A 26,177-nucleotide genomic window follows, 5' to 3' on the forward strand; every position below is an offset into this window, starting at 1 on the left:
TTACATGTGCATTGTATTTTGTAAACCCCTGGATGGGCTAGGTGTGGAAGAAGATCTTTGGAAGAACTGAGTAGGTGTCTTAATTTTGTCGGGGGAGGGTTAAAGGTGGTTTTGATGTTGTATTTGTGTAGTGTTCTGTCTATTTTTTCTGAAATGCCTCTAACATAAGGACTGGCCTGTGTGTGTGTGTAGGTTTGCGGTAGACTGAGAAGGAGAGACAGCCTGAGGGAAGATGTGTGACAAGTGTGTCTAGGAAAGGAAGAGAGTTGTTTTTTCTATTTCAATGGTGAATTGGATATGTTTGTGTTGTTTGTTCAGGTGGCTAAGGAATGTATTTAGTGCTTCACAGTGAAAGAGAAGATAAGTTTTCATTATTTAGTGTAGTTATTAGGGTTAGTATTTTTTTTGATTGTTAATATTTGGACCTTTTTTTTACTAAATATGAGACATTTTCTTTGGATTTTATTGGACCAATGATTCTTTATAAATATATATATCTAATCGTCTACCAGTTTCGTCAGCTGGAGTCTGTCTGGCTTCTTCAGGACGAGAGAGGTTACACTAACATTAAATGCTACAACAGAAGAATGCAGTAACAACCTTAAAATCAGCTAAAAAATTGAAAAGGACACATGACATTAAGAGCATAAAGTGTGGAGACTTAATCATTGTTAGTAGATCTCGTTTTATAGTTTATTGCGTATTCAGTTCTGCTAAACATAGTGAATTTATTAAGCTTTTCCAAATGTCTTTTAATATCATGCCTTGATTTCTATTGAGGTTGTCTCCTGTCCGGAGTACCACTGCAGCTTCTTTAAAGTTTCTACATTTGAAATCTTCTTCAATGTACGGCATGGAGCTGTTGTCCAATTAATCAATTGAATGGTTCGAAATTGAGAAATGATGGGCTAATCCTGAGGTGTCTGTCCTGTTGTTGTTGACATCTCTGATATGTTCTTTTTTTTCGGATTTCTAGGCTTCGTGATGTGCCTACATAATTCAGTTCACAGGAACATGGGATATTGTATACTCCTGCATATTTGTAGAAAGCGATGCTGTCCTTAGGAGATCTTAACATGTGCCATGTAGTTAAAATAGATTTAAAGGCAACCCTGATGTTGAAAGACTTCATGATTTTTGCTATTTTGGTGGTACTGAGCATGCATAAGGTATGACAATGGATGATGCGTACCGTGTCACTTGAGGTTCTCGCTGAGGGTTGTTTCTATAGAGAATCTTTTGAATTATATTTTGTGGATAACCATTTTTGGATAGCATTTTTGATATGAGTGAGAGCTCATCAAGTAGATCTTTTTCTTCCGTGATGATATTTATTGCTCTGGTTTTGAGCATATGTATGATGCTAAATTTTTGTGCATAATGATGCGCAGATTTAAAATGAAGATAACGTCCAGTGTCTGTAAGTTGCGGTAGATTGTGAGCTTGATTTGTCCATTATCCTGTTCTTTTTACTAATACGTCCAAAAAAAGGTAATTGATGGTTGTTTTCTAACTCTAATGTGAACTTAATTTTTTGGTGGAAAGAATTTATTTTTTGAAGGAACTCGTATAAGACATTTTCCGTGCCTTTCCAAACGATGAACACATCGTCTACATATCTCCACCAGACTGAAGGTTTTGGAGTTATTTTTGATAGGATATCATTTTCTAGTTTTTCCATGAACAGATCCGTGCACGGTGATGACTGTGCCTGCCCATGGCTAAGTCTTCCAGTTGTTGATACATTAAGTTGTTTACTTTAAAATAGTTTGATTTTAGGCAATGGCAGAAAAGCTGCATAATGTCGTTTGGAAAGAGATCTTCTATTATCTTAATTACTTCTTCGACTGGTATGTTTGTGAATAAAGACATAATGGAGCTGTTGGTTACGTCTAGACTTAGACTTAACCAACAGCTCCATGCCGTACATGGAAGAAGATTTCAAATATAGAAACTCTAAAGAAGCTGCAGTTGTACTCCGGACAGGAGACAATCTCAATAGAAATCAAGGCATGATATTAAAAGACATTTGGAAAAGCTTAATAAATTCACTATGTTTAGCAGAACTGAATTTGCAAAAAACTATAAAACGAGATCTACTAATAATGATTAAGTCTCCATGCTTTATGCTCTTAATGTCATGCGTGCTTTTCAATTTTTTAAACTGATTTTAAGGTCGTTACTGCATTCTTCTGTTGTAGCATTTAATGTTAGTGTAACCACTCTTGTCCTGAAGAAGCCAGACAGACTCCTGCTGGCGAAACTGTTAGACGATTATATACATATATTTATAAAGAATCATGGTCCAATAAAATCCAAAGAAAATGTCTCATATTTAGTGTTTAGTATTATTAGGATTGGTATTTTTTTTTACCAGGCTAAGTAAAAGATCAATTAACAGTGTAGATTCAATTTACCTTAGTAGAGTGCAAGAGCATGTAGCTTGTTTCCATATACACATAATTTTCTGATGATGACCTCAATACAGGGGTTGAAACGTCAATTGTTATTTTATTAATAATAAGTAAAATAATCATTTCAACACGTGTGTTTTGTGTCCCTAAATTCGTAAATATGAATGTTGATCATTGTGTAACCTTCAAAGAAAGAGTTACAATATTGGTAAATAAAACATCAACCAATCTAAGGGTGGCGCTAGAGTCACTGAAGCACATGGCAGAGTGGATTTGAGCTGTGGTAAAAAAAAAGTGTTTTTTAAACGGTGTATAGTGTGACTTCTGCTGAGAATTGTGATACATTTTTTTCTCAGTAACACAAGTGTTCTTTAGTAGTGCTGCTTTTGGAGTCCAGTTGTTATATCATGTTATTTTTGGGTTACCGAGAAGGCGAGGTCAGAGTTGGATCCATCTGCAGTGAAAGAGAAGATAAGTTTTTGTTATTTAGTGTAGTTATTAGTGTTTAGTATTGTTAGTATTGGTATTATTATTATTAATAGCATTATTATTAGCATTTAGTATATTAGCATTTAATATTATTATAACGATGTTGGCAGCCGCAGCTTCAATTATGAAGCGTGTCACCGATTCCTCCCCCATTTAAGGACTCTATTTTGTGTAACATAATAAATTAAGACATAATAATAATGTGGTATGCGGTTTGTATGCATCCCAGCAGATGGATATGTGGCGAGTGAGAGAAGGGGGGGTGCATATATGCGCAAAATGTCAGCAATGGGAGGAATTTAGTGAATTAGATATTGCGATAGCTGACCTCATTGCATTAGGGACAGGAGAATCTCAAGAGACGAGTAGTATGATAGGTGAGAATGACGAGCAAAATATGAATGAAAAAATAAGAGTGGTGAGTGTGGAAGGCTTGAATGACTGAAATTTTTAGAGATGGTCTTGATTGGGAGGATGAATGGCGAGTAAGAGTGACTAACATGCAGAGAGAGAGGGATAGAATGAGCTGAAAGAGAAGGTGGAAAATCACGGGAATGAGATGAGAAGTATGAAAGAGGAGATTAGGCGAACGGAAGAGATGAATGCAAGGCGAATCAGAGTAGGCGTGAGAGAGAGTTATGGGAATGATAGAAGAGAAGCAGTAGAAGAGCAGTAAGGAGAGAGAGAGAGCGGTATGGGAATGATAGAAGAGGAGAGAATAGCAGCAGTAGAAGAGAGGGAATGAGTGAGAGAGAGAGAGAGGTATCGGAATGATAGAAGAGGAGAGAATAGAAACAATAGAAGAGAGGGAATAAGAGAGAGTTATGGTGTTAGAAGGAGAGAGGAAATGAGAAGAATGAAAAGGAGTGCTGGAACCAGGGATGGAGTGATACCAGGACAGCAGGTAAGTAGGGGAACACAGAGTGAAAGAGTTAGAGAGAGGGTGAGGGGTGCAGGTGAGCAATGAAGGAACATAGTGGTAAGAGCTATGATGTATGGAGACTTGCACACCACAGATCATCTGTGGTGTGAAAGATAGGATTCAAGAGGAGTGTTTGCCTGGAGAAATGATAGAGAGTGTAGCTATAGCAATTAAGTATGACTTATGATAAGTGATGACATGTGTTCTAAGAGTGGAAGCTTTAAAGGGCAGTGACACTAATAGTTTTGAAAGCATATGGTATGAGATAGAACTGGGCAAGACAAGATATTTAGTGGGATGTTGCTACAAGCCAAGGAACACAGAGGGTGGGGAGCAGGAGATGTTTAGGCAATTGAGCTTGGCAAGTGCAAGAAGAATGATTGTTATGGAAGATTTTAACTGCACCAGTATAAGGTGATAATAGGAATGTAAATGCATGTAATAATAAGTGAACGGAATTTCTACAATTCTTGAGGGACAAATGTCTTTAGGCAACATGTAATAGAGGGAACAAGAGGTTCAAGAGTTTCGGATTTGGTCATACCACCAGAAGAGCTGACAATAACTGAGATGAAATCTCTTCCCCATTTGGAGACCATGTGGTTTTGACTTTGAAGATGAACAGACATGCAGGAGTATCAAAGAAAAAGGGAACGTATGTGGAATTATAAGGCATGTGATTATAATAGTCTTAGATATCCACTTGGAGCAGTTCCATGGAGAGTGGAAATGGAAGACTGTGATATCATTAGTGCTTGGGAAATTGTGAAGGAAGAGTAGAGTTTTTTCAATGAGTGATGAAGAGGGCACAATTTTGTGTAAAGTGGATGACAAACAATATCAAACAGGAACTGTAGGTGGAAAAGAGGTTATGGAAGATAGGTATTATTTCTTGGAAAATTCCCAGAAGGTTATGGAAGAGATATAAGGAGAGGGGTGGAAAGCAGATACATGAAGAATATAAGACTCAGTCCAGAAGAGTGATTAGCATGGTAAGAAAGGCAAAACTGGAATATGAGAAGAGATTGGCACTAAGTTCCAAAGAAAAATCATAGGGAATTTTTTAGCTATGTGGCCAGTAAGAGGCGAAATGACTGTGGAAGAATGACATTATGGGATAAAAACGGGAATAGAGTGGCTCATACAGAGGACATAATGGAGTTGTTCAATGAACACTTTATTGGACTTTTCATTCTGGAAAAGTAAGTTTTAATACTAGAGGGTTAGCGATGTTCAAGGTGCAAGAGTAAAGTTTTTTCCAAATACTGAGTACTCTGGATGTCAATAAAGCAGTGGGACTGAATGGCATTTCACCACGGGTTTTGAGAGAATGTGCTAAAGAACTGACAGCTCCGTTGACCTGGCTTTTCAATGAAAGTTTGGCTGTGGGAAAGGTACCCAAGGAATGGAAGGAGGGTAAGACAGTGCCATTGCATAAGAGTGGTAGCAGACTGGAAGCGTCTAATTATAAGCCAGTTTGTGTGTATGGTCAGTAGTTGTTAAGGTCTTTGAGAAATTAGTGAGGGACTATATATACACTGTTGGGCAGATGAAGGTAATGTTATCTGCGAGAATCAACATGAAATTGTTAAGATGCACTCTTGCTTTAGTAATATGATTGCCTTTTATAATAAAGTGACAACAGCAGTTAATGAGGGAAAGGCCTATACTGCAATTTTTTTTTGGATTTTGCAAAGGCATTTGACAGAGTGCCACATGATAAGCTGATATTTAAGTTGCAGCACATGGGTTTAGATTAGGGTTCCCATAATGTTTTACTAAAATCTGGAACATTCTGAAATTTTTACTTAAAAAACACGGGACATTTTGTAAAAAAACAGGACATTAAAAATTAAGAAAACCAAAAATAAAACTATTATATATGTTGCACTTTAAATTAAATACTGCTATTAACATACATTAACATTAAATCCACTTTAAAAAAGGATTATTAATCACAAACATATTTAATTATAAAAATACTGGTGGTGGGCAGTGGATGGCGCTGATGTTGATGATTGGTAGTAGAGGTTCGGTGTAGTGGTGGAGACGGAGTGTTGTACAGTAAGTGTCCTCCCGCGATGAGTCTTCGGACTTCTTGGAGGTCGTGAATAATAATAATAATATTTATCAGATTTATGACCTGTTCAAGATTTTTTTTTTCTTTTGATATTTGATCATAGAACTCAGCATAAGAGAAATTCTTAAAATATGTCTTTACAATGATTAAAGCTTTTACTGTCTCAATTTTAAGTCTGTTTTTTTCATCTGTCCAGAGCGCATTTATTAATGAAAAAGCACATTCAACAGCTGCATTAGGCAGTGCTAAAAAAAACTAACTAGGCATTTAATACTCCCAGAATTATACCCTGCTTTATAAAATGAGCAAACATTTCGCATCATTTATCACTGACACTTTGATCCTTCTGTTCACTCCACACTTCAAATTTGCTTTCATAATATTTTTTCACACATACAAACTCATCAAATAAGTCCTCTTCATTCACAGTAAAACGTGGTGACCCCGTCTGCATGAATAGGTAGCTTTCTTTTATGTTCTTCCAAGTCACATGATTCTTTCCCTTCAAATTAATCCAATCCATGGACTGAAGAGGTGTGAGAAATGGTGTACACTACTCCTGAATATATTCAATACAGGTGCAGTAGAAATCTACTGCATAGCTTTCAAACTTTTCAACTGTCATGTGTCCTTTTTCTAATTCTTGCAACTTTTTTCTCAGAGTAGTTGTAAGAAACTTTTCTGCCTTCCTACAATTTACCTTTCCACCGGTTTGTTTAACTGGCTGGCAAGGAAAATGCAGGAGTGTAATTGAATGTGGATTTTCAAAGAAATTTTTGAGACTGATAGGACATTTGTCAATAAGAAAGAAAATATGACTTCAATGAAGAGAACAGACAAGATGGCTCTCTCTTTTGCCTGCAATCCAGAGGATTGCAGGCAAAAGAGAGAGCCATCTTGTCTTGCTGCTATCCAAAACAGTTTTATACTCTGTGTTTGTGATTTAAGTTTGAGGAACTTAAATCACAAAATGATTTAAGTTCCTCAAATCGTACACAATATATGTGAAAATGTTGGTAAATCTTGTTAATTATTAACTGAAGATCGATAGGTAAGCAATCTGAAGCACTCTGCAAAACATTATGTATCACATTTGCAGGGCAACCAATTCCAATTAAATTGTTCACAGTGTACTCTTGCATCTTGAAATACAGATTATCTTTTCCCTTTCTCTTCTTTCCACCAAAGTTTGTATTTGTATTATCTGCTAATATAGCAATAACATTTTTCAGGAGATCTAACTTCTATAACACTTCCAACACATAAGAAAATAAAAGTTCTGAAGTTTCACCACCTAAATTAACTAACACATTCACCTTCACACCTTTTTCGGGATGATAGTATCTAATGACTAGAGGCACTAATTTCATGTCAAAGTGGTTTGATGAATCGATTAGTACTGATATAAAATGAACTTCTTTTAGCTCTTCCTCAATCTTCTTTGTTGCTAATGGCCAATAACATTGGTTATTATTGCCTTGCACTTTGTTTGCGAACACCTGAATTTATCGTTGAAAATTTTTTTTCACGATGGTTGTTTCCTGCGCTGCCAGTGATAACTCTTTTTCCCTTTCACTCTTGGTTTTCACAATTAAAAAATTACTTATACTGCAGTTGGAAGCCTTAGCTCGAACAGCAGCTTTATGTTTTTTCGTTTTCACTGGTTGACTACGTCTGACCAACCCATGTGAAATGCAAAATTTACAGTTATATAATGTACATTCCACATTTTCATCTACACCTTTAATGAAAGGAAATTCTCTTCTAATATTATCATTAATACTTGCCTAATGTTTCAGCATTATAGGGGGTAGAAAAACGATAAACATTATAACACACAAAGTACTGATCAAATATAACAGAGGCATGGGAAAAAAGAACGTTACCATCAGTTACTATTAGTTAGTTATATTATTTATAAAACTAAAGATTATTATTATAAATAATAAATAAATAACATTTATTGTTATCAACATTGTAATAGAAATTGGTACTAAAAACGAGATAAAATCTGTTTACCCATTTTTTCCTGAAGGATACTTAAAAAAGCGGGACTTTTGGAATTAACTCGGGACATTTTTATAAAAAAACAGGACAAACGGAAACCCTAGTTTAGATGCCAGGTTAGTCAACTGGATTCAGGATTGGCTGTCTGATAGGTATCAGAGAGTTATGTATGGTGGGGCAATATCAAGGAAGCAGAAGGTTACAAGTGGGGTTCCACAGGGCTCAGTACTGTGACTTGTATTGTTTAACCTGTATATCAATGACATTGTTAATGGATTGCAAGGGGATATTCAGTTGTTTGCAGTGAAGCTGGGAAGGGTTATTAGTAATAGTGCAGATATGGCACCCTGCAAGAGGATTTGAATAAACTAGACAGATGGGCAAATGAATGGGGCAAATGAAAAGAAATGCAAGTACAACTTTGCATAGACATGAGACTAGTTTAGCTCACATGAAAAATTTCTTAAAATGGAAGGAACTTGATAAAAATTTAAAAAACAAAACTACTATTGATTGCCAGACTCAAAGCATGTATGAAATGGAAAAGAAACATTGGACGTGTGTTTTAGAATGCTTGATTGAAATTATAAAATTCCTTGGTAGCCAAAATTTAGCTTTTCACAGATCATCTGATAAATAATATGAAAGGAATAACGGCAATTTTTTAAAATTAGTCGAACTGTTTGGGAAGTTTGATTCCATTATGGAAAAGCATGTTGAAAGGGCCCTACAATGAAACAACAGAACTTCAAGTAATGCAATCAGGGATACAATTTTATTATCAATTCGAAAATCTAAATATTATTCCATAATTTTAGACTGCACACCTGATGCAAGTAAAATAGAACAAATGGCCATTATTATTCACTTTGTTTCCTGTGACAATGGAATTGTCAAGATCAGAGAAGACCTTTTAGGTTTTGCAGATATATCAGATTCCACAGGACGTGGTTTATGTGCAACAATAGTGGAACAACTGGGAAAAATGGAATATTACGATTGAAGACATGCAAGGTCAAGGGTATGACAATGGGGCAAATATGAAAGGGAAAAAATATGGGCTGCAAAATTTGCTTTTGAACAAAAATCCTCGAACTTTTAACGTGCCATGTGCTGCTCATACTCTAAATTTAATCATTAACGATGCAGCCAGTGTGAATGCAGATACAATTAGTTTCTTTGCAATTATTCAAGAAATATATATTTTTTTTATTCTCTTACAAACATTAGGCAATCCTTTTAAACTTCGTAAAAAATTTAACATTTAAACAGCCATCAAAAACGCTATGGGAAAATAAAATGAATGCAGTCCGCTCTCTACAATATTAGTTATTAGAAATTTACAATGCACTTTTTGAAATGTTAAATAATGAAAATTTTAATAAAGAAACTCAGCATGAAGCACAAACATTATGTGCTAAAATGAAGGACTACAAATTTATTTGTTCTATTATAATTTGGCATGATTTACTTAACAGAATAAAGCTTGTGAGTAAAATGCTTCAAGACAAAAATATGAACATTACACTTGCTTTAGAATCTATGGAAAACTTGAAAATATTCTTACAAGGGTATCGATCAGATACAAATTTTAAAGAAGATCTAAAAACGGCAAAAGAACTGAGTGAAGAGGTGGATGGAGAACAAGAATTTAAAACTGGTACGGAAGTTCGACGACAAAAGAAGATACGACAATTTGACTACAAGCATCATGACGAAATGCCACAATCGCCAGAAGATAAATGTAGAGTGAATGTGTTTTATACACTTCTAGACGTTGCAATGAGTTTGTTAATAGAGCGTTTTGAACAACTAAAAACATATTATGATAATTTAAATTTCTTATATAGATTACTCATTTGATACCTCATTGATAATTACGATGTAAATCGGAGGATGTAATTATCAATGAGGTATCAAATCATCCACCAATTGGTGAAAGTGACCATGAGGTGATTACTTGGGTGGTTGCCAGCAGTGCAAGGACCACTGTGAAAAAAGGGTATATGTGGAACTACGAGGGGGGGGGGGTGATTATAGTGCTCAGGAGACAGCTTGCTGGTGTAGCATGGAATGAGGAGTTAGCTGGAAAAGAGATCAATGCAGCTTGGGAGATTTTCAAAAAATATTTAGTGGATGCAATGTCTAAATGTATACCACGGGTGAGAAGGTTAAATAAGGTAGGTGTGAGATGGATGAATAAAGAGATTAAGCATGCAATACAGAGAAAAAGGGCATTGTGGAGGCAGCATAAGAGAAGTGGAAGTAAACAATTTCATGAGGTCTACAAAGACCAGGCAAGGAGGGTAACTTGGTTGGTGAGAGTAGCTAAAGAGAGGTATGAACAGCAGTTAGCTAATGAAGCTAAAAAGAATCCTAGGGAGTTCTTTCGATATGTAGCCAGCAAAAGAAAGAATGATTATGGAAGGATGACATTGATTGGAGGAAATGGTATAAAGACAGCTGTTGCAGAAAGTGTGGTGGAGATACTTAATGAACAGTTCATAAAGATCTTTCAATCTTGTGAATGTGACTTCATGGAGGGATTGAGAGCAGTTGATGATGGGGAGGAGAGACTGACTGTAAGTGAGCAAGAGGTGTTTGGGGAGTTGAGTAAACTAGATGTAAATAAGGCTGTGGGACTTGATAATATATCACCGCGTATTCTGAAGGAATGTGCCAGAGAGTTGACACCTGCCTTGACATATTTTTTTAATACGAGTCTTGCACTTGGTCAAGTCCCTAAAGAGTGGAAGGAGGGCAACATTGTGCCACTTCATAAAGGAGGTGATCGAACTCAAGCATCAAACTATAGGCCTATCTGTGTGTCAGGTGTTGTGGTTAAGTTGTTGGGAAGCTTGTGAGAACTAGGATCCAGAATTGGGTTGACAACAATGGTATAATCTTTGATGGACAGCATGGATTTGCTAAAGGGAGGTCGTGTTTTAGTAATCTACTTACTTATTACAATAAAGTGACTGCTTCCTTGGACAGAGGAGAAGGATACACAGTACCTCATGAGAAGTTGATGGTCAAACTAGAGCAGATGGGGTTGGATATTAGATTAGCGCATTGGATTGGAGACTGGCTATCTGATAGGTATCAACAAGTTGTGTATGGGGATGCAATATCCAGGAAAAGGAAGGTCACTAGTGGATTGCCTCAGGGATCTGTTTTAGGGCCATTACTATTTGACTTGTATATTAATGATATTGGCGAAGATTTGGATGGAGATATTCAGTTGTTTGCAGATGATGCAAAGTTGGGACGAACCATAAAGAGTAGTGAAGATGTTGTGGCCTTGCAAGAAGACTTGAATAAATTGATTGATTGGGCAAGCAAATGGGGATGTGAGTTCAATGTTGCAAAATGTAAGGTTTTAAAATTTGGAAAACAAAGATGGGATGCAGAATTTATGCTTGGTGAGAATATATTGTTGGAAGTAGAGGAAATAAGAGATCTGGGGGTGATAGTGGATAAGTATCTAAAATTTAGGGGACACATCGCCAAAATTGTGAAGACAACACAAAGACTTCTGGGAATGATGCGGAGGACACTGACGTGTAGAAGTAGGGAGATTCTTGTTTGATTGTATAAGGCTTTGATTAGGCCACACATGGACTATTGTGCCCAGATTTGGTCACCTGGTTTTCAGAAGGATGAAGAGATGTTGGAAAGGGTCCAAAGGCGACTGATTAAGGTAGTCTCTGACCTCTGGAATGTCGAGTATGAGGAAAGATTGAAAAGATGTAATTTGCAGTCTAGTGGAGAGAAGGAAGAGGGTAGATATGATAGAGACCTACAAGTTGGTAAGGGGTTGTTATAGGATCAATGGTGGAGAAGTTCTACAGAGAATAGTGGGAGATCAGGGGAGAACCAGAGGTCATCCCTGGAAACTGTATAAAGAGGGTGTGAGTAGGGGATTGAGAGGCAGGTTTTTTTCGTGCAGAGTTGTGAATGATTGGAATACCTTGCCTGAGAGTGTGGTGTCTGCAAGGAGTTTGAATGTGTTTAAGACGCGGTATGATGAGATGTGTGTGAGATAAAAGGACCTCCTAGATGAGTCTTTGACTCCATGAGGTCTTGTTTAATAATAATTACTACAAATTAATAACGAAGATTTACGAAAAATTTGTGACGATTTAGAGATTCTCTTGAAGGACGGTGACAATAAAGACGTAAATGCAATAGAACTACATGACGAGTTATGTGCTTTCCGGGATATTTTTCGAAAGGATAATTTAAATATTCAAAACCCTTTCGATATTCTTAATTTTATTGTGTCCAATAATTTATCTTTCCCTAACTTTTCAAGTGCTTTAAGAATACAATTCAGGAATATTTTTCCTAGAATAGTATTCTTATTCTAACCTTACCTGTTAGTGTAGCGAGCGGTGAACGTTCCTTTTCCAAGTTGAAATTGATTAAAACCTACTTAAGAACAAGTATGTCACAAAAAAGTCTTGCTTTCATATTCACCAAATGAGAAATAATGGTGAATATAAAAGCAAGAAACCTAAAATTTTAATTTAAAAATTTCAAGTATATTTATGTAATTTAATTTATTTTCTGTTATTCTGTAAATATTTTATTTTTTGAATACTTATATTAATGTTAATGAAATGTTCTAATTATTATTTCTGAATTCTTTTCTTATTTTCTCATCTATCTTGAGATTCTTTTATTTTCCTAAAAGATAGTTCCACTTATAAAAATTATTAAAAAATGTTACAACTTACTAAGAATTTAGAAAATGCAAGAATTTTTTAAACTTTAGTTCAAATAAATTTTAACTTTAATTAAAATTCATTTTAATTTTGTTAGCGATTCGGGTCGGTGAGAAGGCTATAATCCCTGTATCATTATATTCAACAATTAAAGTGAAGTGGCTTTATCAAAATTTGCTTTAACTTTTGAGAATTTTTTGAATATTCAGGTTTTTAATGATTATCCTGTCTAGTCAACATCCCCGGTTCGTTACATTTAGTGAACCAAAGTGTGGCTGTTCTGTCAAAATTTATTTAAGAAATTTCAAATAATTTAAATTTTTATTATCGTAAAAGAACCACACATGCCTGGATCGTTACAGGGGCGCTTAGATAGACATTGCATGCAGGCAGCAAAGACCCTAGGGCCGGCTCTGATTCTAGTGCCTTGAAAAAGTGGAAGGACAGAAGTGTTGTTCATACTTCCACCCTTGCACCTTTCTCACAATCAGATGGTATTATTATAACATTACTCAAAAAATATATTTGAATGATGATGATTATATATGGATGACCAAGACAAATTAACTTTGACTATACAATGAACAGTTCACTGCTTGCCACCTTTGATTTTTTAGGAATCAGAAGTAATTCTTAACAGCTGGGATTGGCAAAGATTTGTGGACTATTAGGGCAAAAAGAAGGAAAGCATTAATGCATGTGAAAAGTGTGTTGATAGATTAAAGTGATTAGAACTGGGAACAAGCATCAAGACTGTAGTGGAAGAGCTTAGGCAAGAGTAGCAAAAATGAAAAGTGAAATAAAACATGTACAGAGGAGATTGCCTGATGAGAATAACAAGTAGGAAGTCAATATTATGAAGAAAAAGTCAAAAGATAAACGTATATCACTGTATGTGGGCTTGATAATTAGGGGTGTGATGACTAATAAAGTGCATCAAACATGCTTTCCTGGTGGAACAATGAAAAAATATAACTATATTTTACAGAGAAGGAAACAGAGAGCATAAAAATTAGTGGTTTGTGGGCACAAATTACTTAGTTGGTGAAAAGAAGAATGTTGATAGAGATTTGAGGAAGTAGTTGCAGCAGGATAACAGTGTTGTTGGAAAAGTTATTAGTATGTTGCCCAGATATGACAGTAGTGAATTGAGAAGGAGAGCAGAGATAATGAATAGTAAGACGGTTAAGTTGTATGAGACAAAGGGGATTCAGTTCATAAATCTATGGCGTGAATTAGAAAGAAAGTTGGAATGGTTTGAAGTTGATGAATTGCATTTGAATGGGTTTGGTGTTGGACATTTGGAAAGGCTATTATTTTCTGAAAGGGCACAGAATCAAGAAGTTAATGTAGCAAACAATCAGAGTCTACTTGTGAAGTAGAACAGCACAGCTAAATGGATTGCACAACAGCAGGCAGATGGATATATGGTTGAAGATGTGGTTGTAGCAGCACAAGGTGATAGAATGCACAAAGATAAGGATGAGATCAGTATGAATGGAAATCAGGATCAGGTAAACAGGAATGGTTAGACCAAAGAGAAATGAGTACAGCAGAATAGAGAATGTTGGTGCTGGTAGAATGACATGAAAGACAAAGAGATTGTTATGTTTGTACACAAATTTAAGAAGTATTTGAAATAAGAGAGCGAGTTTGTTGCATTGATTGAGTCAGTATGCCAAAAGATAATTGGTATAAGTTAAAGTTGGTTGTTTAAGGAGGATGTGATGCTGGGAATAGAAATCTAAGGATATATAATTTTCTGGAAGGATAGGAAAGTGAAAATAGGAGGGGAGTGCTGTTAATGACTGGGGGGAATTGTGCCCACAAAGTAAAGGATAACAACATCGCTCGTGTCGTACGAGTGACCAAGATGATAGCAGGTCTATGGAATGAACCTTATGAGAACAGGTTGAAGATTTGTGGGTTGCAGAAATTGGTTGATAGGCGGAAAAGGGGTGATATGATTGAGACATTCAAATTACTAAAGGGTTTCTATAAGATTAATTCAGAAGATATTTTTTGAGAATAGGACTGGTGGTAGGAGGACCAGGGGCCATCCATGGAAGCTGGGCAAGAGTGTGGCTAGCAAGGGTGTTAGAGCTAGGTTTTTTACTTGGAGAGTGGTGAATGAGTGGAATAAGCTGCCAGAGTCTGTTATGGGTGCCATGACTGTAAATGAGTTCAAGGCAAAGTATGATACTGTGTGAATGTTGAATAGTTGTTCTTGACGTGATGATAGGGCCTCCCTCGATGAGTTCAAGGACTCCTTGGAGTTTCCAGTACTACTAATAATAAAAGTGTGGGAGTTGATAGTGCATGTATACAGATATTGAATCCGTGTGGTGTGAAGTTGAAATGAACAGGCTAGTATATTCAATAGGATACTGTTATACGCAAGGGAATGTAGAGAATACTAACTGTGAAATGTTTAGGCAAATTGATTGGGCATGTAAAAAGAAGGTGATACTGATGGGAGACTTTATTTATACAATTATATCTTATCCTTCCAATATACAATGAAAGGAGGAGATAGTGTACAGGAACAAGGAGAGTGAGTTTGTTGAATTTCTTATAGATAAATATCTTAAACAGCATGTGACCGAAACTACTAGAGACTATATTTTGGATTTGGTGATAAATCCACAAGTTGAGGTATTAACACTGCCACCAGTTGGTGAGAGTGATTATGAGGTACTTGTTTTGGGAGTGGTGAAAAAAGAGAAGGTTACTGCCAAAAACAGATATATGTGGAAGTATAAGGCATGTGATTATGGGAAGCTCTGTAGTTAATTAGCATCAATATGTTGGGTAGATAAGCTGTGCAGAAAAGATGTGACAGTGTATAGAAATTTATAAGACAGTATGTGACACAAGCAATGTATAATGGCAATTTCATCCTACTCTATTTACTCGCTTGACCTTAGGTTAAGCGAGTAACTAGAGTAGGATGAAATGGATGAACAGTAAAATCAAGCAAGCTGTGTTGGCAAAGAAAAGACTGTGGAGGAAGTACAAAACAAGAGTATAAAACGTAGGCTAGGAACAGAACCGGCACTAGGGTCTTTGCCGCCCGCATCCAATTTCCATCTAAGAGCCTCTTTAACAATCTGGATGTGTGTGGTTCTTTTACGATAATAAAAATTTAAATTATTTCAAATTTCTTAAATAAATTTTGACAGAACAGCCACACATTGGTTCGCTAAATGTAACAAACTAGGGGTGTTGACTAGGCAGGATAATCGTTAAAAATCGTTAATCCGAATATTCAAAAAATTATCAAAAGTTAAAGCAAATTTTGATAAACCTACCCGAATCGCTAACAAAATTAAAATGAATTTTAATTAAAGTTAAAATTTATTTGATCTAAAGTTTAAAAAATTCTTGCATTTTACAAGTTACTAAATTCTTAGTAACTTGTAAAAATTTTTTAATAATTTTTATAAGTGGAACTATCTTTTAGGAAAAAAAAAGAAACTCAAGATAGATTGGAAAATAGGAAAAGAATTCAGAATAATTAGAATATTTAATATAAGTATTCAAAAAATAACATCTTTACAGAATAACAGAAAATAAATTAAATTACATAAATATAATTGAAATTTTCTTAATTAAAATTTTAGGGTTTTTGATTTCATATTCACAAAATTAGAAACAATGGTCTTAACGTCTAATTCTGCACATGTATCATTTTCAATAGCTATTAACGCCAAACTAACAAGCCTTTTATATGATGTTCTTAAATAGGTTTTAATCAATTTCAACTTGGAAAAGGAACGTTCACTGCTCACTACACTAACAGGTAAGGTAAATAGTATTCTTATAGCAATTGAAAAGTTAGGGATAGATAAATTATTGGACAATAAAATTAAGTACATCGAAAGGGTTTTGAATATTTAAATTATCCTTCCAAAAAATATCCTGGAAAGCACATAACTCGTCATATAGTTCTTGCATTTACGTCTTTATTCTCAGTGCTTCAAGAGAATCTCTAAATCGTCACAATTTTTTCGTAAATCTTCGTTATTAATTTGTAGTAATCTACATAAGAAATTGAAATTATTATAATATGTTTTTAGTTGTTCAAAACGTTCTAATAACGAACACATTGCAATGTCTAGAAGTGTATAAAACACATTCACTCTAAATTTATCTTCTGGTGACTGTGGCATTTCGTCATGATGCTCGTAGTCAAATGTCGTGTCGTCTTTCGTCATCGAACTTCCGTACCAGTTTTAAATTCTTGTTCTCCATCCACCTCTTCACTCAGTTCTTTTGCAGTTTTTAGATCTTCTTTAAAATTTGTATCTGATCGATACCCTTGTAAGAATATTTTCAAGTTTTCAATAGATTCTAAAGCAAGTGTAATGTTCATATTTTTGTCTTGAAGCATTGTACTCACAGGCTTTATTCTGTTAAGTAAATCATGCCAAGTTATAAGAGAGCAAATAAATTTGTAGTCCTTTATTTTAGCACAGAATGTTTGTGCTTCATGTTGGGGTTCTTTATTAAAATTTTCATTATTAACATTTCAAAAAGCGTATCGTAAATTTCTCCTAACTGATATCGTAGAGGGTGGATTGCATTAATTTCACTTTCCCATTACGTTTCTGATGGTTGTTTAAATGTTAATTTTTTTTTACGAAGTTTTAAAGATTGCCCAACGTTTGTAAGAGAATGTAAAGAAACTGTATATTTCTTCAATAATTGCAATGAAACTAATTGTATCTGCATCGTTAATGATTAAATTTAGAGTATGAGCAGCACATGGCACGTTAAAAGCTCGAGGATTTTTGTTCAAAAGCAAATTTTGGAGCCCATATTTTTTCCCTTTCATATTTGCCCCATTGTCATACCCTTGACCTCGCATGTCTTCAATGGTAATATTCCATTTTTCCCAGTTGTTCCACTATTGTTGCACATAAACCACATCCTGTGGAATCTGATATATCTGCAAAACCTAAAAGGTCTTCTCTGATCTTGACAATTCCATTGTCACAGGAAACAAAGTGAATAATAATGGCCATTTGTTCTGTTTTACTTGCATCAGGTGTGCAGTCTAAAATTATGGAATAATATTTAGATCTTCAAATTGATAATAAAATTGTATCCCTGATTGCGTTACTTAAAGTTTCCAATATATTATTTTGACTGTCTTTACTCAAATAGTGTACTCTATTGTTTCGTTGTAGGGCCCTTTCAAAATGATTTTCCATAACGGGATCAAACTTCGCAATTAGATCAACTAATTTTAAAAAATTGCCATTATTCCTTTCATAAATGTTTATGAAACATTTCATATTTATCAGATGATCCCGAAAAGCTAAATTTTGGCTACAAAGGAATTTTATAATTTCAATCAAGCATTCTAAAACACTCGTCCAATGTTTCTTTTCCATTTCATTCATGCTTCGAGTCTGGCAATCAATAGTAGTTTTGTTTTTTAAATATTTATCAAGTTCCTTCCATTTTAAGAAATTTTTCATGTAAGTAAAACTAGTCTCATGGCTCTGCAAAGTTGTACTTACATTTCTCCAATCGTTATAATCTTCTACAAGACTACTTGATCCAGAAGGTGCAAAAGGTTTGCAACAAAAGCAAAAAACAGAATTTAAAGTTTCGGAATAAATGAGCCATATTCTTGGCACAAGCTCCCAGTTTTCCATTTTTTCTATTATAATACGTGTCGCCAAATTTATGACCATATGTATCTCTGGGATATATTATATAGATATATATATATATATATTTTTTTTTATGAAGTTCTACCATCAAGTACTTTGGTCTACCTACTCGCTGATGAGTCCTCAATAATGGTCAAAACGGTCTGGTTAGTGACCTTCCACCATAATTATTATTATTATTATTCAGACCTCCATGGAGTCAAAAGACTCATCGAGGGGAGGTCCCCCCTAAGAAACACATAGTCTATCATACCACTCCTTAAACTCATTGACCGTTCTCGCTCTCACCACTCCATCAGGCAATGCATTCCACAGTTCAACCACCCTCCATGCAAAGAAACCACTCCTCACCCTCTTGCTCACAGTGCCCTTTTGGAACTTCTAAGGATGGCCTCTTGTCATCACTCCTTCCTGCTGTTCAACCAAGCGAAAGAACTCCCCAGTGTCAACCCTGTAACCACCTTTCAACAGTTTAAAAAGTCTCAATCATATCACCTCTCCTTCTTCTATCCACCAAACTCTGCAGTCCACGTCTGCAGATGTATAATGTATAACATCATACATCTCCTAGGACCTAGGAGATGGGTTTTACATTATGGGAAATACTAAGAATAGCGATCAGAAAACTTTCCGCACCTTTGCAACGAGTTGCCCTAATGTTGGACTACGTTCTTTGGCTTACGCTAGTATTCGCCGATATTTTTATAGTTTACTATATTCGGCATGAAACTCTTTGATTCCGATCTTTGAATTTCTTATTTGGTTTTGAAACAATGTGGGATTTAATATCCCCTTAATTTAAATAATGTTACATTGCCGAAATGAAGCCTATTGGCTCTTTATATTTAAGTAATTATATTTTTCCTTTGAACAGGCCCCATTTCAATTAAAACAACTCGTGATTTTTCATCAACATTTCCCCATTCACCTGGATCTTCTAAATTTACAGCGACTAACAATGTGTTAGTTTCTTGGTCAACTGCACCTAAATATCTTCTCCTAACTGTTTTCCACTTAAATCATGCGTCTTGTCATCTTGTTCAATAGTTGCAATAGTACTTTCATGCAAACTGGATGATGTGCACGGTTCTTCAACTCTGATTTCTGATGTATCGAGTTGGTTATAACGTGCATCAGAATGTTTTAATATTGTAACAAATTTATTAAGAGTCTTAGTTTGTTTCTTAATATCTGCTTTTTTCGTAGCATGACACTTACGATTTTGTGCCCCAGATAACTTTTTTTTAAATTTTTGATTCCATTTCTATTTTATACCCACAAGAAATTATTACAAAACATGACAGAGAGACGAAATAATAGCCCACACTGTGCTACTGTCAGTAGCCTACTGAGATGATTACCATATTACACAACACAACACAGAGACGAAATAATAGTCCGCACTGCGCTACTGTCAGTAGCCTACTGAGATGCATACCATATGACTGGTTACCTAGCAATAAATGTTTTGTACGAAAATTCGTTTCTGTGCATAAAAACTGTTCACCGTTTCACTTTAGATAGACTGCAGTATACAACATTCTGCAGGTAAGCATTTAGCTTGCTCTCACTGCAAAATTGTAAACAGCCGGCTGATCAAAGTGGCGGCAACATACAATTTTTTTAAATTTTTATTCCGTATATCTGGCCTTATTTATTTTAATATTGATCATTCTAAGAATTTTTTGTTTTTATGATAAAAATTTTGTTTCTTAAAAATGAACTTATGAACCGTGCCCCGACGGCGGCGCCCCTTTGTAGTGCTGCCTGCATGCACTGCATGCCTGCTTCCGCCGGCCCTGGCTAGGAATGTGACAAGCATGGCAAAGAAAGAAAAGAGAAAGAAAAAGAAAGAATTATTATGGGAGGTTGACAGTAGTGTATAGTTATGGCAGCAGAGTGACAGTGCAAAGGATACAGTGAAATTATTGAACAAGCACTTTATCAGTGTATATCATATTGTATAAATGATGCCATGCAATATATAGAAAGAAGGCAAGTATTAGGAAAATTGGAAGTGAAAGAATTAAAGGTATATGAGGTGTTGAGTTGGTTGGATGTTAATAAGGCTGTGGGAATGGATGACATATCACCATGTATTCTTAAGGAATGTGCACAACACTTAGATATGCCCTTCATCTGATTGTTTAACGAAAGTCTTGCAGTGGGTAGGATTTCTAAGGAGTGGAAAGAAGACAAAATAGTACCACTCCATAAGCATGGTTCTAGGATAGAAGTTTCCAATTACAGAACAGTCTACATCTGTATAACTGCAGTTGTAATCAAGGTTTTGGAGAGATTGGTTAGGAATAAAATACAGGATTGGGTTGATGGGAATAGCATTGTTTATGATGGCCAGTATGGATTTGTAAAAGGTAGGTCTTGTTTAAACAATTTACTTGCATTTTATGATAAGGTGACGAGTGTGTTAGATAAGAGAGAATCATATACTGTGAAATTCTTCGGCTTTATGAAAGCAATTGATAGACTATCACAGATAAGTTGATGTACAAGCTGTAGTCAATAGGAATAGAAGATAGTATATTGGTTAGATGGATTGGAGACTGGTTCGCTGAATGACACCAGCAAGCTGTGTATGATAAAACAGTCTCAAAAAAAAAAAAAAAGAAAAAAAAAAGAGGGTTATCAGTGGTATGCCTGAGGGTTCTGTTCTTGGGACCCTATTGCTTAACTTGTAAATATCATATGGTCTGACTGGGGATCTCCACCTGTTTGCTGATGATGCAAAGTTGGGAAGAATTATAAGTAGCACTACTGATGTTAATTCTCTTGAGGAATATTTGAATAGAATTTTGATTTTGACAAAGGAGTGGGGTTGCAGTTTTAATATAAACATATCCAAGAGAAACTGTTCTGCACATTGTGAAATACTGAGGCATGAAGTCAGTGTTCCTCTGTGTGTAAGTAGCCAAGTTGTGAAGATTCTTCACATGCATTTGTATGCTTACCCTTGAGTCAAGGATTAAAACAAGAATATGATTTTATGCTTAGTATAATTTACAACCTATTCTGTTCTTCAGAACATGGAATCTCATACTATTTTCCCACAAGAACCGATTAAAGCATTTCAGAAACATAAAACCATGTTTATTATTTTTACGGCGATTTTTGACTGTTTCGTTTAGGAGTGTCCCTTATTTTAAAAACATTGGCTTTTTACTCAAGAATTCTTAGGGCATTACAGACGTATTTTAAAGATAAATATATGCAGACTAGTAGAGGAAGAAATTTTGCACATACCTTGTTTGGATGCTAGGTTGTCTTCGCTCTGCATACTTCTGCTGTTAGGCTGTTAAAAAGGGGGTGGGTGGAAACGTGTGTGTGGGGAGTTGAGGCAAGGTGGGAAATTAATTTGAAAACCTGGGTTTTTCTCAAAATAATATACATACATATATATATATTATTATATTTAAGGGCGCTTCTTTGGGGAAGGGTTTTATGGGAATCAGGGCCGGGGTGAGCATTAACAGGGTGCAAGCTGTTTCTATCATGCTATCGTCATCCCCGAAAATAAGGGACACTCCTAAACGAAAACAGGCAAAAATAGCCGTAAAAATAATAGTTTTTAAGAGGAGTAATATGAGAATTTTCCCAGAAATAATACCTATATAAAACCATGTTATTTTTTTGTAACAAACTGTCCATACCTGGCACTCTTATGTTACAGGTATTGCAATTTTTTGTGTTTGTGGATCAGATTTAAAAAAATAAAAAATAACTAATAAAACATAAATGAACATAGATACTTGAATAAATTTAGTTTAATCCTTTTATCCAGGTGTAAGCAAACAAAGTTTGTTTGGTGTTGCACCACCTTACCTCAGTCCTGAAGATATTTTCAGGTACAAACTTTGTTTGCTTACACTTGGATAAAAGGATTAAACTAAATTTATTATAGTCTAATCAAGTGCAAAATAAACTTCCAACATAGATAAATGAAGTTACATACATTTATGATTGTCTATGGTTACAGAAAATAATCAGACTTTTAATGTATTCTTTATATGTAAATGGCCTTACTACATACCCTTGCATAAAAGCTTTCTACATGTTCAGTCTCTAGTAAGTATCTAGGGTATCCAATCTCTTCTCTCACAGAAGCTAGCTAAAATAAAATAAAATAAAAACGTGAATAATAATTATATAAGAATATCAATAAATCATCTCTACTAATAAGGTGACCAATCGTCCTCCTTTAGGGAGGACAGTCCTTCTTTTGTACGTTCTGTACTTTCTCGAAAAGTGTCCTCCTTTTCGATATTTTAAAACTAATCTGTTAATCTCTTATTCAGAGATGCCGCGCCGAACTGTTACGCATCATGTGACGGTACAGTTCGGAAAGACACGATTATGAAACGCATGCGCAGGACATAGGAGAACTTCACGTGTCTCGCCCTTGTCTTGCACCATTGCGCACTTCACTTTGTTTACTTTATCTCTATATTATACTTCGTGTTTATTTCTAACGGAATTATGAAATTATTTCTTTCGCAGTGAATATTATACTCAGGTAAGTACAATTCACGTTTTATTAATTCAATAATTCAATTTTATACAACCCTGTTTTCAACACAAGTGTAAAATAATTTAAATATAGATTTAGTAAAGTTTTATCGCTTTTGTTATTAAAGTTTTAGTTTTAATTATTAATTTTATTTATTCATAATGTGCTTGCATCGTTCGTGTGGCTCTATATTTTATTTATAATTTTTAATTTCATTTAAGGGATGGAAAAATCAAGAAAGAGGAAATGCCATTTCAACGATCAATTGAAAAAGGAATTTCCACTCCTCATATCAAAGAGAGACAACATTGTTTTCTGCAATATTTGCAGAGGAGAATTTTGTATTGCAGTTGGAGGCAGAGCAGCTATAACGAAACACTTGAACACCAACAAACATAAGCAATCATTAGATGCATCAGCTTCCAGTAGTAAAGTAACCTATTTTTTTAAAACGTCTAATTATTCTGGAGATGAAAAACAGTTAGCTGTAATGGAGGGAACATTTTCATTTCATACCATAATTCACAAAGTTTTCGTAGTATGGATTGTTGATGATAGAGAAAGAGTTATGTCCATACAAGGTAGAGATGCAAGAGGGAAATAGGGCCAGTGGTTTTGAGGCAGTATGGTGTGAGATAGAGGTGAATAGAATTAAATACTTGGTGGGAAGTTGTTATAGACCTGGTAATGTGGATGGTGGTGACAGTGAAATGTATAGTCAAATAAGCCAAGCAAATAAGAAAAGGTTGATCATTATGGGTGATTTTAATTATGGCAATATAGACTGGAATGATGAGTAGCAACTGGAAGTAAAGAAAATGAGTTTCTTAAGTTTTTGAGGGATTACTATCTAAGACAGTATGTAACAGAGGGCACATGAGGATTAAGTGTCTTGGATTTGGTCATCTCATCAGAGGATGTAATTATCAATGAGGTGTCAAATCATCCACCAGTTGGTGAAAGTGACCATGAGGTGATTACCTGGGTGGTTACCAGCAGTGCAAGGACCCCTGTGAAAAAAGGGTGTATGTGGAACTACAAGGTGGATGATTATGAAGAGCTCAGGAGACAGCTTACAGGTGTAGCATGGAATGAGGAGTTAGCTGGAAAAGAGATCAATGCAGCTTGGGGGATTTTCAAAAACTACTTAGTAGATGCAATGTCTAAATGTATACCATGGGTGAGAAGGTTAAATAAGGTAGGTGTGAGATGGATGAATAAAGAGATTAAGCATGCAATACAGAGAAAAAGGGTAATAAGAGATTGTAATAATAATAGTAATAATAACAACCAAATTATTGAAAAACTTTCACAATGCTAAATTTTCATGTGCCAGGACAAAATGTGAGGCTATTATTAAATCGGTATTTAAAAATTACTGTGATAAAATACTTGCAGAAGACTTGAAAAATGCAGCATTTGTAACGGTGTTATCTGATGCTTCATATCATAATGAAACCAAATTGAATCCAATACTAGTAAGGTATTATAATGTTATCAAGGGCATTCAAGTAAAAATTTTAAATTTAGAATCCATTGAGGGCGAAACTGCTGAAATTTTGTCAAACCACCTATGCAGAGTAATAAATGAAAACAATTTGAAATCTAAAATTGTTGCACTAACAGCTGATAATACAAACACAAATTTTGGTGGGCGAAGACGCAAAGGAGTGAATAATGTCTATGTAAAATTACAAGATTTACTCCAAAAGAAAATACTAGGAATAGGTTGTAATGCACATATTTTGTCAAATGCAATCAACACAGCGTCATGTGCCATGCCAATTGATGTAGAAATAATAATAACGACAATTTATTTGTATTTTAGTCGTTTTACTGTTCGTGTGGCTACTTTAAAACAATTTTGTGAAGACACAAATGTTGAATACAAAAAACTTTTAGGATATTCAAAAGTTAGATGGCTCGCTCTAACACCTGCTATAGAGCGTGTTTTACAATTATTTGAGCCTCTCCGTTCATATTTTTTAAGTTTAGACAAATGTCCAAAAATTCTGGAATCTTTTTTCAATTATGAATTATCGGAGATATTAATGTATTTTGTACATAATCAGGCATCTATTTTCCACAAAACGATTCAAAAGATTGAAGGTGAACATATTTCAGCTACAGAAGTTAGTCTTATTTTGAACGATTTTGTCCTTCAATATAAATCACGATTTGAAGAAAAATTTATTCCTTTAATAATAAAAAGAAAATTGTCAAACTTAGAGGAATCAAATCCGGACATAACGGAAAAGTTTACCAAAGAAGTGCAGAATTTTTACCAAACATGTTTCCATTATGTCGAAGAATGGTCTGAAATAAATATCACAGGAAATAACAGTTTTCAATGGTGTTTTTTGACTTCATCACAAGTAAATTGGGCAGATATTGATAATTGTGTTGAGTTTTTATCGAAAGAAATGCCTGATATTAAAATCGATGACAATTGTCTGTTTGAAGAAATTAGAAGACTGAATGTATATTTAAATTCTGATAAATTAGAAGAATGGGAAAATCAACATGTTGAAATTGATAAAAGATGGGTGGAAATATGGAACTAATGCAGCAGTTGAAAGAGTTTTTTCAATTGGTAATGATTTTTGGACATGTGAGAAATCAAGATTGAATGTTGATACTCTAGCTGCAGCACTTCCCGTAAAATTCAATATGAAGGATATTTCTTGCTCCGAAATTTCCAATATATTGTTAGAAAATGATATATTGACAAAAAATATTCATTCAATGGAAAAATATCGTTTAATTAAATAATTAAAAGGGATGTAAGCATAATTAGTGTATTTTTGTTTAAATTAATAAAATGTTTCATTTATTTACGTTGTACTTTTTTCTTAAAGTACAACGTAAATAAATGATATAGATGAGTTGAAAGAGGAGTTGGAATGTCTTGTGAATGAGAGCAGAAGTATGAAAGATAAGATTAGGAGAATGGAAGAGATAAATGCAAGGCGAATCAGAGTAGGAGAGAGAGAGAATTTAGGGAGTATGAGTGAGAGGTATGGGGGTGCTAGAAGAGGAGAGAATGGAAACAGTAGAAGACAAGGAATGAGAGAGAGGTATGGGAATGCTAGCAGACGAGAGGATGGAAACAGTAGGAGAGACGGAATGAGAGAGAGATATGGAAGTGCTAGAAGAGGAGAGAATGGAAACGGTACAAGAGATGGAATGAGAGAGAGGTATGGGAATGCTAGAAGACGAGCGGATGGAAACAGTAATAGGAGAGACAGAATGAGAGAGGGATATGGAAGTGCTAGAAGTGGAGAAAATGGAAACAGTAGGAGAGAGGGAATGAGAGAGATGTATCGGAG

The 26,177-nt window shown here is 35.0% G+C and overlaps 1 protein-coding gene across 1 annotated transcript in view; it reads right to left on the bottom strand.

Moving 5' to 3' along the window:
* The window catches only part of LOC150107629 (neprilysin-1-like), a 221,563-nt gene that overhangs the window by 11,618 nt on the left and 183,768 nt on the right, over positions 1-26,177 (bottom strand). Inside the window, exon 7 of the mRNA XM_090392143.1 lies at positions 22,372-22,449. Within this exon, the coding sequence (XP_090248269.1) occupies positions 22,372-22,449 (78 nt within the window). The remainder of the gene's footprint in view (positions 1-22,371; positions 22,450-26,177) is intronic.

The sequence above is a fragment of the Typopeltis vanoorti genome, chromosome 4 (assembly GCF_054136105.1).
Source record: "Typopeltis vanoorti isolate ZY-2024b chromosome 4, IOZ_Tvanoo_1.0, whole genome shotgun sequence".
NCBI classification, from domain to species: domain Eukaryota; kingdom Metazoa; phylum Arthropoda; class Arachnida; order Uropygi; family Thelyphonidae; genus Typopeltis; species Typopeltis vanoorti.